We start from the raw sequence: 13,583 nt of genomic DNA on the forward strand, positions 1-13,583 counted from the left end.
ATAAACTAGGAAGATCCCAAGTTTGGTTTGTAGCATATGCAATGATCTGAGAGTCATGAAGAAAATGAAAGGCATGATATCTTCCTTTTTGTTTCATTTTAGGGTACAGTCACTTTTAGGACTATGAGAAATAAGGAGTTTCTTTACGGTAAGAAATTTAGCATTATAGTCTGATTTTTTAACCTTTTTGAGCACTTTAAAAGTAGATTATTGTCAAATATCAGTTAGGTTTAACAGTAATGAATGCAGTTTATGTCCAGGAAGACAATGCATAAAAAGCTTTGCCTTGATCTAATTTACTGTAAGACAGGGTTTCTTATGGCTCAGTTGAAGCCAAATACCATTCTGACTGAACGGTGATAAACACATAAGACAGTCCAGCCTTTCAGGGAAAAGTGTAAAGCCAGAAAGTGTGGCTGAACTTTACCTTTGATGGCAGTGAAAAGAAAGATAGGTTCTGAATGTTTATTTTGAAGAGCTCTAGCAAGAACCTGCCTCATATGTGCAATCAGGATTGGTGGTGGGCTTTTTCTGTTTCTCTGGCCACTGACAACCTATTTACTGATTGCCCTCCAGGCTGTGAGGCTGTAGTGTCAGCAGGAGCTAATGGTCCCATACCTCAAGCCAAATGCTACTCTAGGCGGTGATGAAAGACCTGTGTGGGACTGTTTCTGCTCTCCACTCCCTGCAGGACGATTATGGGTTGGTGAGACCTGTCAATACAGACAAAAAGGCTGCTTAAAAAGAGCATACATGTATGAATGCAGTATAAATACTTTTTCCCAGAAAATGAAAATCATGCTGCATGATAGCAAGGATACCCAGAAAAGGTGACTATATAACATACAAATGTAATTAAGCTGTAAGTTTATTTAGCATTAGGTACACTGCATTAGGTTCTCTTTGTTTCCCTGTATTTCCAGTCATCCTCCTAGAGCAATCCAAAATACAGATCAACATCACTGCAGATTTTGGAAAAGACAAGAAATACATTCATTCTCATTTAAAAACTCTGAATAGCTCTTAGGAAAACCTTCTCCAATTTAAGCAAAGAAAATAACTGGAAAAATAAACTCTGTCCTTTGCTGAGATCGATACCAATAATCTCCTATGAAATAAAGGGATTTCACTTATTGCTCCTGTCACTTGGCACTCTGTGGAGAGACACCCTGGAGAAGAGGGTTTGCTGAAGAGCGCTTACAATGGGGCCCCTTGAGGCTTAACAGGCAGGGAGTCCAATGCAGCCCTTCTGATGAAAGCTGCTAACACGATGTATCTCCTTACTCTGCACAGTAAACCTTCTCAGCAGGTATCCTCTTTGTGAATGTTTCCAAGGGAAGGGTGTAGTTTGGTCTCCTGAAGCTTTCCAAAGAAATCTCCTACATGAACCTGGGGCTTGGCAATATCATTCAAGTGATCACATGGCATAAAGCTTGGCCTTAACACCTAAATTATTTTGCTATGGTCTTATTCTGCTCCTGTGTGAAGGCCACAACCACTTTACATCTAAAATGAAATAAAAAAAAAATAAATTCTGAACCTTCATTTTTTTGTTGTATATTGAATGCAACAAGCTTCATTTGGGCCTCTAGTACCCAGTCAGCCTCCTGCTGCCAGGAACTGCAGATATGGTCACAGTTCTCTGAACTGCTATGACTTTTCCCTCCTGCCCTTTTGAAGTTTTACAATATCTGGAAGAGAGGTAACTGACTGACCTCACTTGAAGAGAATTACTGTATGTGCTTTGATTTTTCATACAAAGTCTGTTTTAAAGCTACTCCATAGTAGCAAAGAACTAATGCTTGCAATTGTGTGCAGACACTCTTTCAACTTTTACTCTTGGCTAATAGCAAGAGAAAATTTCAATTTAACTGCGTATAACTTGCTCATACTCTGAGCAAACTAATACCATTACTGATATACAAAATATACCTGCAAAACTTGGAAGAAATTTCTTCTCTCTGACAGCTTACCATGTTTTGTACATCCAAAGACCACACTAGCTCCTTTTGTTCTATCCCTCAAGTATACTGCAGGCAGCTTGTTCCCTGCTACTTTTTTTCCTAATTTTTATCAACCACTTTCCTTGTTTTACTTAAGAATGATTCAGACACTGAAGATAAAATGCAAAGCTATAGCACTTTTATAGTATTTAGCATTCACCAGACACTGTACAGTTTTCCAGTCATTACCAGTAACCAGAGATCTCCAGTCATTGTGCTAGGGTTCAGAAACATTTAAAAAAACCAGAAATTATTATATGTCTACCACTAGTAACTGACACTCAATATAGTATCTGCTTGCCATTGAACAGAAGAGTACTTGGATGGCCTCCTATGTAATAAGCAATTATCTTGCTTACTTCCAAACAGAAATCAGGCTGGAGCAGACTCCTCCCTCGCATTCTCCTGAGAAGGTCTCTGCACAATGGTTCCACAGACTGGCACACCAAGGCAGCTACAGAGCACTGAAGCTGTGCTTTAGTGTATTTTTGTAAGCTTTGCAGCAGGTCTAAACAATACCAGTCAGCTACTCCCTGAAGGGAACACTAAGAGCAGACTAAGAGCAAGCCCTGAGAAGGCAATCCTTGCCCTTGGAGGCTTTCACACGGACTTCACCATGGCTTATCAAATTTGCATAATTTCATTTACTCTCCTCATGCATCCCTAGGGTGTGGCTGACATATTCTCCTAATTCAGCCTCAACTGGTAGAAGAATCAGTCTGTCCTTTCTGCTTCATGCAGAAAACAACACTTCACAATGGGTAATAACTGTTCCAACATTCAAACTTTCACCTGCAAAGTTATCTTAGAAAAATGGTATGAAAAAGTGAATTTCCCATCTGCCTTGGAATCTAACCTATGCATGATTCAGAGCACAAAGTGTTTTGGAGGTCCCCTTAATTACAGAACCACAGAATAACCTGAGCTGGGCGGGACCCACAAGGATCATTGAGACCAGCCCCTGGCCCCGCACAGGACACCCCCAAAAGTCACACCATGTACCTGACAGCACTGTCCAAACACATCTTGAGCTCTGTCAGGCTGGAGCTGTGACCACTTCCCTAGGGAACCTGTTCCAATGCCCAAACACCCTCTGGGGCAAGAATCTTTTTCTAATACTCAAAACTAAACCTCCTCTGACACAACTTCAGGCTGCTCCCTTGGGTCTTGTCACTGTTCACCACAGAGCAGAGATCAGTGCCTACCCTTTCTCTTTCCATCACAAGGAAGTTGCAGACTGGAGTAGGTCTCCCCTCAGGCTCTGCTTCTCCAGGATGAACTGACCAAGTGACCTTGGCCACTTCTCTGCTCTTATGATGACAAGATGTCTAAATAAATGCTTGTGTTTAGATGTGAATACTCTTGAGCCTAGAACAGCCACATACTGAGCCAAACCGATCCAGCAGCACTTATGGGTTGAGGTGGTCCATTACTTGCTGATGAGTGCACCCCTATTCACAGAGGCCTTTCAGTGCTGCTCTGCTAAAGACTTTCTGAAAACAAGGACTTAATGCAATTCATGGTGTTCAAACACCCCAGTTCCCAGGACAGAAAGCAGAAAATGCTCAGTGTAATTGAAATTCAGTGTCCACAGGAATGAAAGGGGGAAACACTATAGTATGTGCCAAAAAATAAACATGAAAGGAGACTATATTGAAAATGTGTAGAACTATGCACTTTTTTTGTATCTGTATCCAATCTTTTCCTGCTCAGTGGTTTGTCCAGGCCAGAAAAGTATTCCAAAACCATTTTAGAAAATGGCTTGCTTAAATATTAAGGGTCAAGCAAAAAGTAACGGTTTTGACTTATTCTCTGAGGTTCCCTTGGGTGCCACAGATTTGTGCCTCATCTCAGGGACCACGTATGTCACAATTGCATGAGTTTGTTATGCTGGCTCTGTCACACAGTCTGGTCTTAAATAAACCCGATTAGAGAAGGAGAAAGTCTGAATGTAGGTGAAGTACCTACACCCAGTGTAAGGGTGGGAATTGCCATACCCCTGATTTTGTAAAGCAATATCTAATTTACTTTGAAACAGAAAGAAACCTTTAATTTAATATACAGGTATTTAACATAAATTTGCATTTGCACCTTCACTGCACATAATTTTTCACTGCAGGCAGTAAAAGACAAGCCTTTATAATTCATAAATGATCACACTGATGACAAAGTAGTCAAATGTGTGCAAACACATTGACTAGAAGATTTTTTTCTTATTATTATTTCTTTCTTTGTTAAACAGCCTTATAAATGTTGTTAGAGCTATAATGGCAGTTCACACGGTTCCCTGAGCAGCTTATAATTCTGCATCACTGCTTCCCCAGGTTTTTGTATTGCGATTACTTTCAAATTATACTTAAATCATTGCCATCTCCATCGAATTCTCAGAAAGTGATTTAGCAGTTCTTAAATTCTATTGAGAACTCTCCACTCTACAGCCACAGATCAGCATTGTTGCCTGAACAAGTAAACTCGATGCGTACGTGTCTAATCCTGTCCTCTTAAGTGTCTGATTTACAATGTGACTAATTGCATTTTTAGATTCCCAACACTCCTGGCACCAGTTTCTGCTATTCCACAAAAGGAGCCAGTTTCATAATTACTCTGTATCAACCCCATTGTTGGGAAATCAAATTCTCAGCGAACTTTGCGGATAGCACACTCTGTCAAGGCACTCTTGTTGAAATTGCTGCCAGCATGATGTCTTTCACTGTTAGTTGTTCCTTGATGGAATTTAATAAATATTCATTGGCAGAGTGCAGTGTAATTGATTCAGTCACTTTCATTTTTATCAGCTCTGCAGGATGCCACAGCCTCTGCAGAAAATCTCCAAGATTTGCCAAAGGTTGACAGTAAGAAGCTTTGGAGATTCACTTGGTGAAGAGAAGGAAGGGAAAGAGTGTCTCTTATCGCCTTGTCTAATATTCACTGTCAGGAAAAAAAAAGCTATATGGCTCTTCGGATGAGCAATGTCCCTTATATAACACATTTTAAAAATTCATAAATTCATACAGAGTAATACTACATGAGATGTTACGATATCAAAAAGGTTTATGATTAGAGAATATCAATTTATCATTAAAACTGTGCTTTCCCATAAAATGAGGATACTTTAAATTAATATTTATTTATATTCATCATAGTGAAGATTTCCCATTACTCATAAAACAGCATTTACTTTCAGCAGTCCCCACAGCAGACACTACAAGCTGAATTCCTTGCAACTCTTCATAAAGGTTTTTCACTCCCCCCCATAGTACCACACCTTCACTGTGGTACACTGCAATTCTGTGTTTAAGCAAATATCACATTTTTGCAATCCTGTTCATGCCTTAGGATTTTTAGCATCACTGTTAATAGAATTAGGCCATGTACACCAGCTTTTCTGAAGAATGGGTCAATGTTGAATTTCCTTCTAATACATCCTCATTAAAAAGCTGTCAAACTGAAAAATGTATTAATATCAAAATGCAATAGATACTGAACATATTTTCTGTATAAAACAACATTTTCCTGCCAACAGTAGAGGCTACATACTTGTAGCCTCCTAAAATGGGACTTTGCATTTCATTTTATTGTTTCTTTCAGTTGCCTTTCAAAAATGCTTCATTTTCAGAGTTCATTTAGGTAACAGCCCCACTGCCTGAATCCAACTGGCCTGTTAGCATATCACCAGGCTGATTTTCCAAAAAGTTTTTTAAGAAATCTCTTAGTAGCACAAGAAAGAAGTACATAGTGCCAGGCTCTGCACCTACAAGAATGTTCTTTCGTAAGCATATAGTTTAAAAATATATATACTATAGATACTATAGATTCAACTATAGATTCAACTATAGATTCAACTATAGATACTATAGATTCAACTGCTTGTAGACACTGATGCAAAAATAACCTAACGACACTGATAAAGTGAGTTGCAGAGGTATTAAAAACAGCCATGCTGGCCAACTCAGGCACTGATTAATTTGTTTCTTTTTGGTATCTGCTATGTCACATTTGCTTCCATAATTAATCACTGTCAAACAAAGCAAAAGATCTAAAAAACTTTTTTCTCCCCTTCTTTCCTTTTTTTAATGTGCACTTACTGGAATGCCGGTGAAGGTAACTGGAGGCGACTGCCAAGAGATGCTAAAGCTACTGCCATTGGGAGTGAATTTTGCTGACCCTGGAATGTTCACTGGAGGAGTGGCCTGTGTGAAAAGAAAGTATTATTCCAGCAAGAAGAACCATTCCTCTTCCAAAGCATTTCAAAGGAATCTGTGAGAGATTTTGTAAGGTATAAAAAACTCCATGGTGACAAGCATTTTACCCTTGTGAGAAGGATAATCATGGATAAGCTAGTAAGGAAGGGACAGAGTTATATATATATATACACTACTGTCCCTAAACTTTGTTTAGAGGAAGATGATTGCTCTCAAAAGATTCCATAGAAAACCCGTAAGAGCTAGATATGTTAAAAAAATAAACAAAATAAAACATCACATACAAGTAACTTCTAAAATAATGCCAGCAAGAAGCAAAAACTACTTCACAGATGATCGCCTGTTCCACAGTGATAAACAAGGCCATATTAAACTCATAGCAGTTGTTTTACACAATTTTAATGTGGATAGCAAGGCTTCTTGGATGGAAGTGATTAACAGTAAGTGTTGGCCATTTCTCATTTATCAGACAAATGTTAAGAGTCATTCCAATTAAAACAGTTTTTCCCATTAAAAACAAGGAGCTGTAAATCATCCTTTTGATTCAAAACACAGCTGTTGAAACAGCTAAACTAAAGCAAGCATTTGAAGGACTCCTGGGCTCCTTGAACTCCTGGGTTCTTCCTATCTGGGCTGTAATATGCCTTGGGTACAAGTGGTGCCTTGGGGTACAAGTGCGATAACCTGAGCTTAAACTGTTGAGCACTTTTCATCTTGTGCCTTTCCTTTGGTTTTCTCACTAGCTTATGAGCAAGCCTCTTTTTGAATCCCATTTGATCTTCAGAATCATGAAATTCATAGTTGTGTAGCTACCCTGCCTAGCAGGAGTGTGAGCAGCCAGCATGAACAAAGGTTCATTCTGACCCTTGAATTTCAAGTTGTCACCACAAAAACAAAACAACCCTCTTTGGTTTAAACTTACAAAGAATTTACTAAAATGAGTTTTCATTCCTGCCTTTCAGTTGACTGTACGCAACAATAACACAATACACTCATTTAAGCAGTGATTGTGTTGGGGCTGCTGAAATTGTCTCACTCCTTCAGGAAGAGAGTGCTTCCTTGAGCCACCAGGCAGAGAGGAGTTATGACCAATTACAACCTGATAGTCCCCATTAAAGATAATTTTCCAAGTAAACAAGGGCTGAAGCAATCCCCTAGAGCTTTCCAGAAAAAGGAAGGTGAGACCACCAGATGCCTCTGTGTATGGCAGCAATGCTCTGTGGGCTGCCAAGCTGCTGATAGTTCCAAGAGAATCCACACAGACATGCAGAACAAACATCCACTGAGCTCCATAAAATATAAAAACCTCTCTGAAAGGCATCAAGAACAATTTGACAACATCAGTGGTACCAGAAGTTCTTCATCATAACCCTGTTCAAATGGGAAGGAGTGAATGACCACAGAGCTCCAGACAGGAAGAACTGGAGAGAGCTGGATGAGCAGTAAGGCAGCACTGCCTCTGCTCAGCATCCCACAATGATGGCAGCTCAAACCCAGGGTCAGCATAGCAACTTGCTCAGGTATTTGAATAAGACCTGGAAGGGAAATCCTAGGTGCTAAAAGAGCCTGCCTGTAGCTAAATTTAACAGGTACAAGCAATAGTTTTGTAAAGAAACACAAAGTTTAAAATGGATGCAATTTGCAGTTGTTTAAAATACCATAGTGCTCAGTTCCTTTTTCTCAGTGCCTGTTTACCTCAGACATGATCATACTTAGTAAATCACCTTGTTCACTTGTTTCCCAGACGTGCACAGTCAGCTTTTCCAGGCTAACATTTCAGTCAATCTCCTCCATAAGGTAAGGGACTATAACATTACAACCAACTGAAAAATTTCTATATCCCAACCTCAATTTTCTTAGAGACCTCCATCCAATTGCCAATCAAAATATATCAATGAATACTTTGTATTTATTTATTTATGCCAACATTACCCTTATATCTGAAACAGGCCAAAATAATCCTCTTCTCCTCTCATGCTTGTCCTTTCACTGTCTTCCCAGGCAGCAATTCCATCCTCTTCTTGTTCCTTGTTCTGCCTGAGGTATCAGTCCTGGGGCTGGAGAGGCCATCCATATCCTCTCTGCCCTCTATTTCTTCTGGTTGGAGCCCATCACACCCAGTTTGGCTGACCAGAACTATAGCTCAGGATTTCACCTGAAGTTATATGGGGTTCTTATTAACGGCATTAAAAACCTCTGTCTCTCCTAGATATTTCTTTTCCAACAGAGCTGACAACTATTTTTTTCCCCTTCACAGCTCTGTTGTTGCTGGCTCATGGTCATTCTGTGCTTGAGTAACAAACATAGGTTTCCTTCTTACATAATTTTCTAACTACCCTAGTTTATAGCAGAAAAATCTCATTATTTCCTTAGATTCAGGACTTTGCATGTTCTGACATTAAACTGCATCCAAAACCTATTATTCTTAAGACCACCCAGTCATGTAAGCCTGATCTATAACTCCCTTTTAGGTGATGCTTCCTAAATCTGTTATCACTGAAGTTTATTATAGTATTTGTATATTACCAAAATGACTTAATGAAAGTGAGATCAGGGCCAAGAACAGCTTTTCATTTTACTCCACTAACAACATCCAAAGGCCCTTTCAAAATAACTCAGTGCTGTTCTCTGTGACTTTCCAGCTCCTTGTCCTACAGTAAATTTCTCTCTAGCTTAACAAATACTGCCTATATGTTTTAAGATCAAATGCTCTCCTTGAATCCAGAGGGATTTGTTCTTTTGCTTCCTATATTGTTCTAGCATCATCTTTCTCTGGGGTTCCCCCAATGCCATTTGCCTCAACTGCTGTACTTTCCAGAATTTCTTCAATTATTCTTCTAAATCATTCCTCACCCAAAGGACTGGGTCAGGGAAGAGCATCAGGACTTTACTCACTTTCCTCATATCTTTCTCAGTGTATTTGATGTTTTTCAGTCATAGAAGAAATGGCAATTACCACATCTCTTCTTATGACCAAGCTTTGGGTTCTGTATTCTGCCCCCCCTCCCCCTTTTTTTTTTTAACAGGAATCCTGTGATTAACAATATTCAGCCTCCCTTACCCCAGTTCCTTGAGCTGCTCCCAATGAAGTAATCTCCACTTTCTCTCTGCCTAGTGACATCTGAATCTCCACCCTGCCTCCTGCTCCTTCTTTCAGGGCTGAAGTGATCTTGGCAGAGGATGCCACTGACCTTCTCTATTGAAGCTGCTTCCTTTGCCAGGGCAGCCTGAATGCCTGAGCAGGGACCTTGCCTCCTGCTTCCAATTAGCAAGCTGTGAACAGTGTGGACTCTGTCACTCCTCACTGATGAAATTAAGCATTGAAACCAGAGCAACCTGAAAAGCCCATGGGGCTCAGGCACTTGTAGTCTTGTATCATGGAATACATCAATTCAAATCCAATTCAAGGACTTTAAACACTTGAACTGGGATTTCCTTAGGCAAGCGCTTTACTCAGAGGCTGCTTGTAAAAAAGGGTTGAGAGGGTCTCTGAACAGCAGGGCAGACTCTCATGACTGCAAATCCCAAATGAAGCAAAACTTGTCACCAGCCTAGACTTGTTGCCTCACTCTCTGAGGCAGCCTTAAGCTACACTGAGAAGCAAGTTTTTCTCCTATGGTTTCATCAGTCCCCAGGTTGGCATGCTACCTGATGCAGCTTCCACCTGCAATACACCAAGCTTCCACCCATGCTTTTCAACATGCACAAAAGTCTGAAACAAACCTGTGAATTCTCTATACCTCCCTCTGACCTTTTAGTAGGTGTGCTCCAAACACACCACAGAAGTTTTATCTGAACAATGCCATATATGATAGTTATAGCATCTGATAAATTTAACAGAGTTCAGTTCTCCAGTGCATAGGCAGGTCAAGGACCACACGACTTCAAAGCCTCTATTCTTCATTTCTCTTATGGTATCCAGACCAAAACATGTCAAGTTTTAGTGCAGTTTTATTATTAATGCTTTCTGCTGAAACTTAGCAGGAATGTTTTAGGACAGCATTTTTTGCCATTTGAAAAGCATCACCTCCAAAATTAGGAAGATCCCACATTTGTTTTTTCATTCATCCTGTTCTACTTCATAACTACAACCTGACATCTCACACTGTACAAAAAGAGGAAATGAATTGTTGTTGGAATTCTTTGGGTACTTGTTGACACTTCAAGCAGAGCTTGTACTTGTTCAATAAAAACAGAGCTGAAAGCTGGGAGGGATTCAGCTGACTGGATGGGAAATTTTACAATGCAGGCAACCCCATCTAAGCACATCACCTTGGGTTCTCCTTACGGTCAGTGAAAACTGAACTGATGTAGGCAGTGAGATACACAGATCAACTATTCTCAACCTGAAATATGCATCTATGTGTGGCTGGATAAATAGCACCCCAAAACCCACTGCCTGTGGCGGGCACATAAACAAATGAAGAAACAATAAGCTCAGAAGACTACATCTCAATCTAAATAACAGAAATGCCTTTGAATGCTCTGAAAACCTTTCAACCCATTAAAACCCAAACATTGTAATGTGACACTTTTTTATACATTAGTGACATTAGTGCAATCACTGGAGCTAATACCACTGGTATTACCTGGTAAGCATGGTCCGTGTGTACGAGGTAGAGGTTGGTAGGAGCTGAGCGGCTCAGAGGTGTCATCAATTTAGTCTCGGTTTTGGCACAGGAAGTTTCAGGACGGATTGTGTCTTGGGTGGGAAAGGAAGGAGGAGATGCTAAAGATGGAGAGACTGGGGAAAGACTGCTTAAGCCATCAGCTACTGAGTCTGTGTTGAGCCTGATTTCTGTATAGTAAAAATCCTCCTCTCCATCACTGTAGTCTGACTCTCCTACACGTCTGCATCAAAAGAAAAAAGTAAGAATTGATTGAAAGCAAGAACCCTGATGTAAATTTTAAGTTCTAGATGCATGAGTGAATATATTCATATTGTTGATAAATTAACATTTGCAGTTTCAACCCTCCCTACTTTATCTGCATTCTGACTGCAGGTAATCTGAAGGAAAAAGGAGTAGCAATTACTTTTTTCCCCTCTCTGTGTTATTTTTGACAAATTGTCTCACCTTGGAGTAGATGTTTGACTCCTTCAGATCAAGTATCAGCTTCTCATTTGTATCTATTGTAAAGTTAACAAGAATCCCAATGCACTATGTCTTCAAAAGTCATAGCAATGACAAGAGACACAGGCAAGATATACTTCACTCATGTTACAGCAAACAATACACAATCTTATCAGAAGTTACTTGATTATGCCAAATATAGTTATGGCTGCCATTCACAAGTATCACCATGCGACTCAGATACAGACAAAGCACTCATTTGGGCTGGCTTGCCACGGCCAGGAGTTTCTGGTCCCACTCTCCAGAAGCAGACTTATTGAAGGAAGGCATGAAGGAGGTTTAATTGCCTTGAAGTTTCATCTGATATGCATTTGAGCACAAAGGCTAACAGTGAAGCAACCCAGTCAAAGCAGTAGCTCATAGTAGACTACATGTTGTCTTGAAGTCCAAACCAGAACTTGTTGAGAGAACATAGGTCCAGCAGGTTTGAAAGGCTCTACCAGAAGTACCACCCATCAGAATGCAGGCAGTCACTGACCGCAAGTACTCTTTCCAGGAAACTCTAACTCCAGCAAATTCCAGAAAGGTTTTGCTATTTACTTCTCCCTCTCCCACACCACAAAGAGGATGTCCCCATAATATAAAGCACAAATCAACATTCCTAACTGCATTTTGAGAGAGATTTTCTCCATTTCCCACAGCCTTACTCTTAAGCCCAACGGTAACTGCAGACCTCTTCAAGACCATCCTGAGCTCCAGATCTTTGCAGCTCGTGAGAAACTGCAACGTGTGTCACTCATTTCTCTTCAGTTTTGTTTCTTTATCTCTCTCTCTCTCTCCCCCCCCCTCCCCTTCCTTAGAAGTATTAGAATCATTATTAGCTGTTATTATTATAATCAGTGTTTTATTTCGTTTAAGCCATTTAATTGTTCTTGTCTCAACCATCAACTCAAGAGGTTTACTCTTTATTCCTTTGATTCTTCCACAGAAGGAAGGGGATAGTGAGTGAACAGCTTCATTATACTTAGCTGTGGTCTGGGTTAAACCATGACAACATGCAGCTCAGTTTCCTTTTATTTTTAGGTTTTTTATGTGGTTTGTGGTTTTGGTGGGTTTTTTTGCATTAATTCAACTCAGAACTGGCACAAGCACCTGACCTGATGTGAAACAAAACTGAAAAGTATTCATGTAAGACCCTGAACCTGTCTACCACAGAGTGCCATCCCAGATGTGATGTGTAGACAGCACATATGACATAATGGCACTGAGCAGTGCAGCTGACAGGGAAGTGCAGTGTGACCTCGAGCTCTATTTGACCTTCTAGCAAAGTTGACAGAATTTCAGGAAAGAAAGTGCCTGTTGGAATAAGTGCTCATTCACCTTGATGCACTATTCTGCAATTTCCTCAGAAACACAGGAATATGAGAGAGAAGCCAAGGGCAATCCAGTTCGTCTCTCCAGCCAAGGGCAATTGCTCCTCTTCTAGACCAAATCCTTTAGACTCCCAAAAAGACTGCGCTCTTACCCAAGGTGAATGGTCCGTATGTGTTTCTGAATCCCTGCAGCTGTGCTCAGTACCTTTCCACAGTTCTTCCACAGGCATTTGAACATCACCTTCATGGAGTTCTGAAAATTATGAGTAAAGCAACATTAGTTGTATGGAAGTTGTAGGGATATTAGGAAAAATTTATTCCCTGAAAGGGTTGTTATGCACTGGAACAGGCTGCTCAGGGAAATGGCTGAGTCACCAGCCCTGGAGGTATTTAAAAGACTTGTAGATGCGTTGCCTGGGGACATTGTTTAGTGCTGGACTTGGCAGTGATGGGTTAAGGGCTGAAAATTTCTGTGACTCTGTAACTCTATGAAGGTAGAAAAAATCCCAGACTACCCAAACCAGATAAACAGCTACAAAACAGTGTCAAGGTTCAGAGTCTTTGACTCCAAATTCACATTGTTCTAATAGTCTTTTGTGGAGTGTGTCACCCTACTGAATTCAAGAGAACCCAGTGAAAAGCTGCAAGAGCAGCTTGTGACAAAAATTTACCTCTCTCTGTTCATTGGCAACACTCTTCCATTTTAAAGTTTCAGTTCCTCTACTCAGGGAGGTAGATGATATAAAAACTTCCACTTCTTTCAAAAAAACCTTGGTGAGGACTTCTCACTTAATCCAAGGCACCTTCTTAAATGAAGATCTTTCCAAAGCAATCTCTTATGAATGTTTCTGCTCCGGATATTTGCAGCACAAAAAAATATTGTGCCAGTAAAACATAGCTTCTGTTATGTCAATATTTGCCATGACCTGGCAC

General features: G+C 40.2%; 1 protein-coding gene across 2 annotated transcripts in view; it reads right to left on the bottom strand.

Moving 5' to 3' along the window:
* The window catches only part of ZNF704 (zinc finger protein 704), a 79,459-nt gene that overhangs the window by 12,451 nt on the left and 53,425 nt on the right, over nucleotides 1-13,583 (bottom strand). For both annotated transcript variants that reach the window (XM_015618290.2, XM_015618291.3), the window contains exons 4-7: nucleotides 12,803-12,903; nucleotides 10,795-11,056; nucleotides 6,089-6,193; nucleotides 619-713 (exon numbers count right to left, since the gene is read on the bottom strand). In XM_015618290.2, coding sequence (XP_015473776.1) covers nucleotides 619-713; nucleotides 6,089-6,193; nucleotides 10,795-11,056; nucleotides 12,803-12,903 — 563 coding nt within the window. The remainder of the gene's footprint in view (nucleotides 1-618; nucleotides 714-6,088; nucleotides 6,194-10,794; nucleotides 11,057-12,802; nucleotides 12,904-13,583) is intronic.

The sequence above is a fragment of the Parus major genome, chromosome 2 (genome assembly GCF_001522545.3).
Source record: "Parus major isolate Abel chromosome 2, Parus_major1.1, whole genome shotgun sequence".
Lineage (NCBI taxonomy): Eukaryota > Metazoa > Chordata > Aves > Passeriformes > Paridae > Parus > Parus major.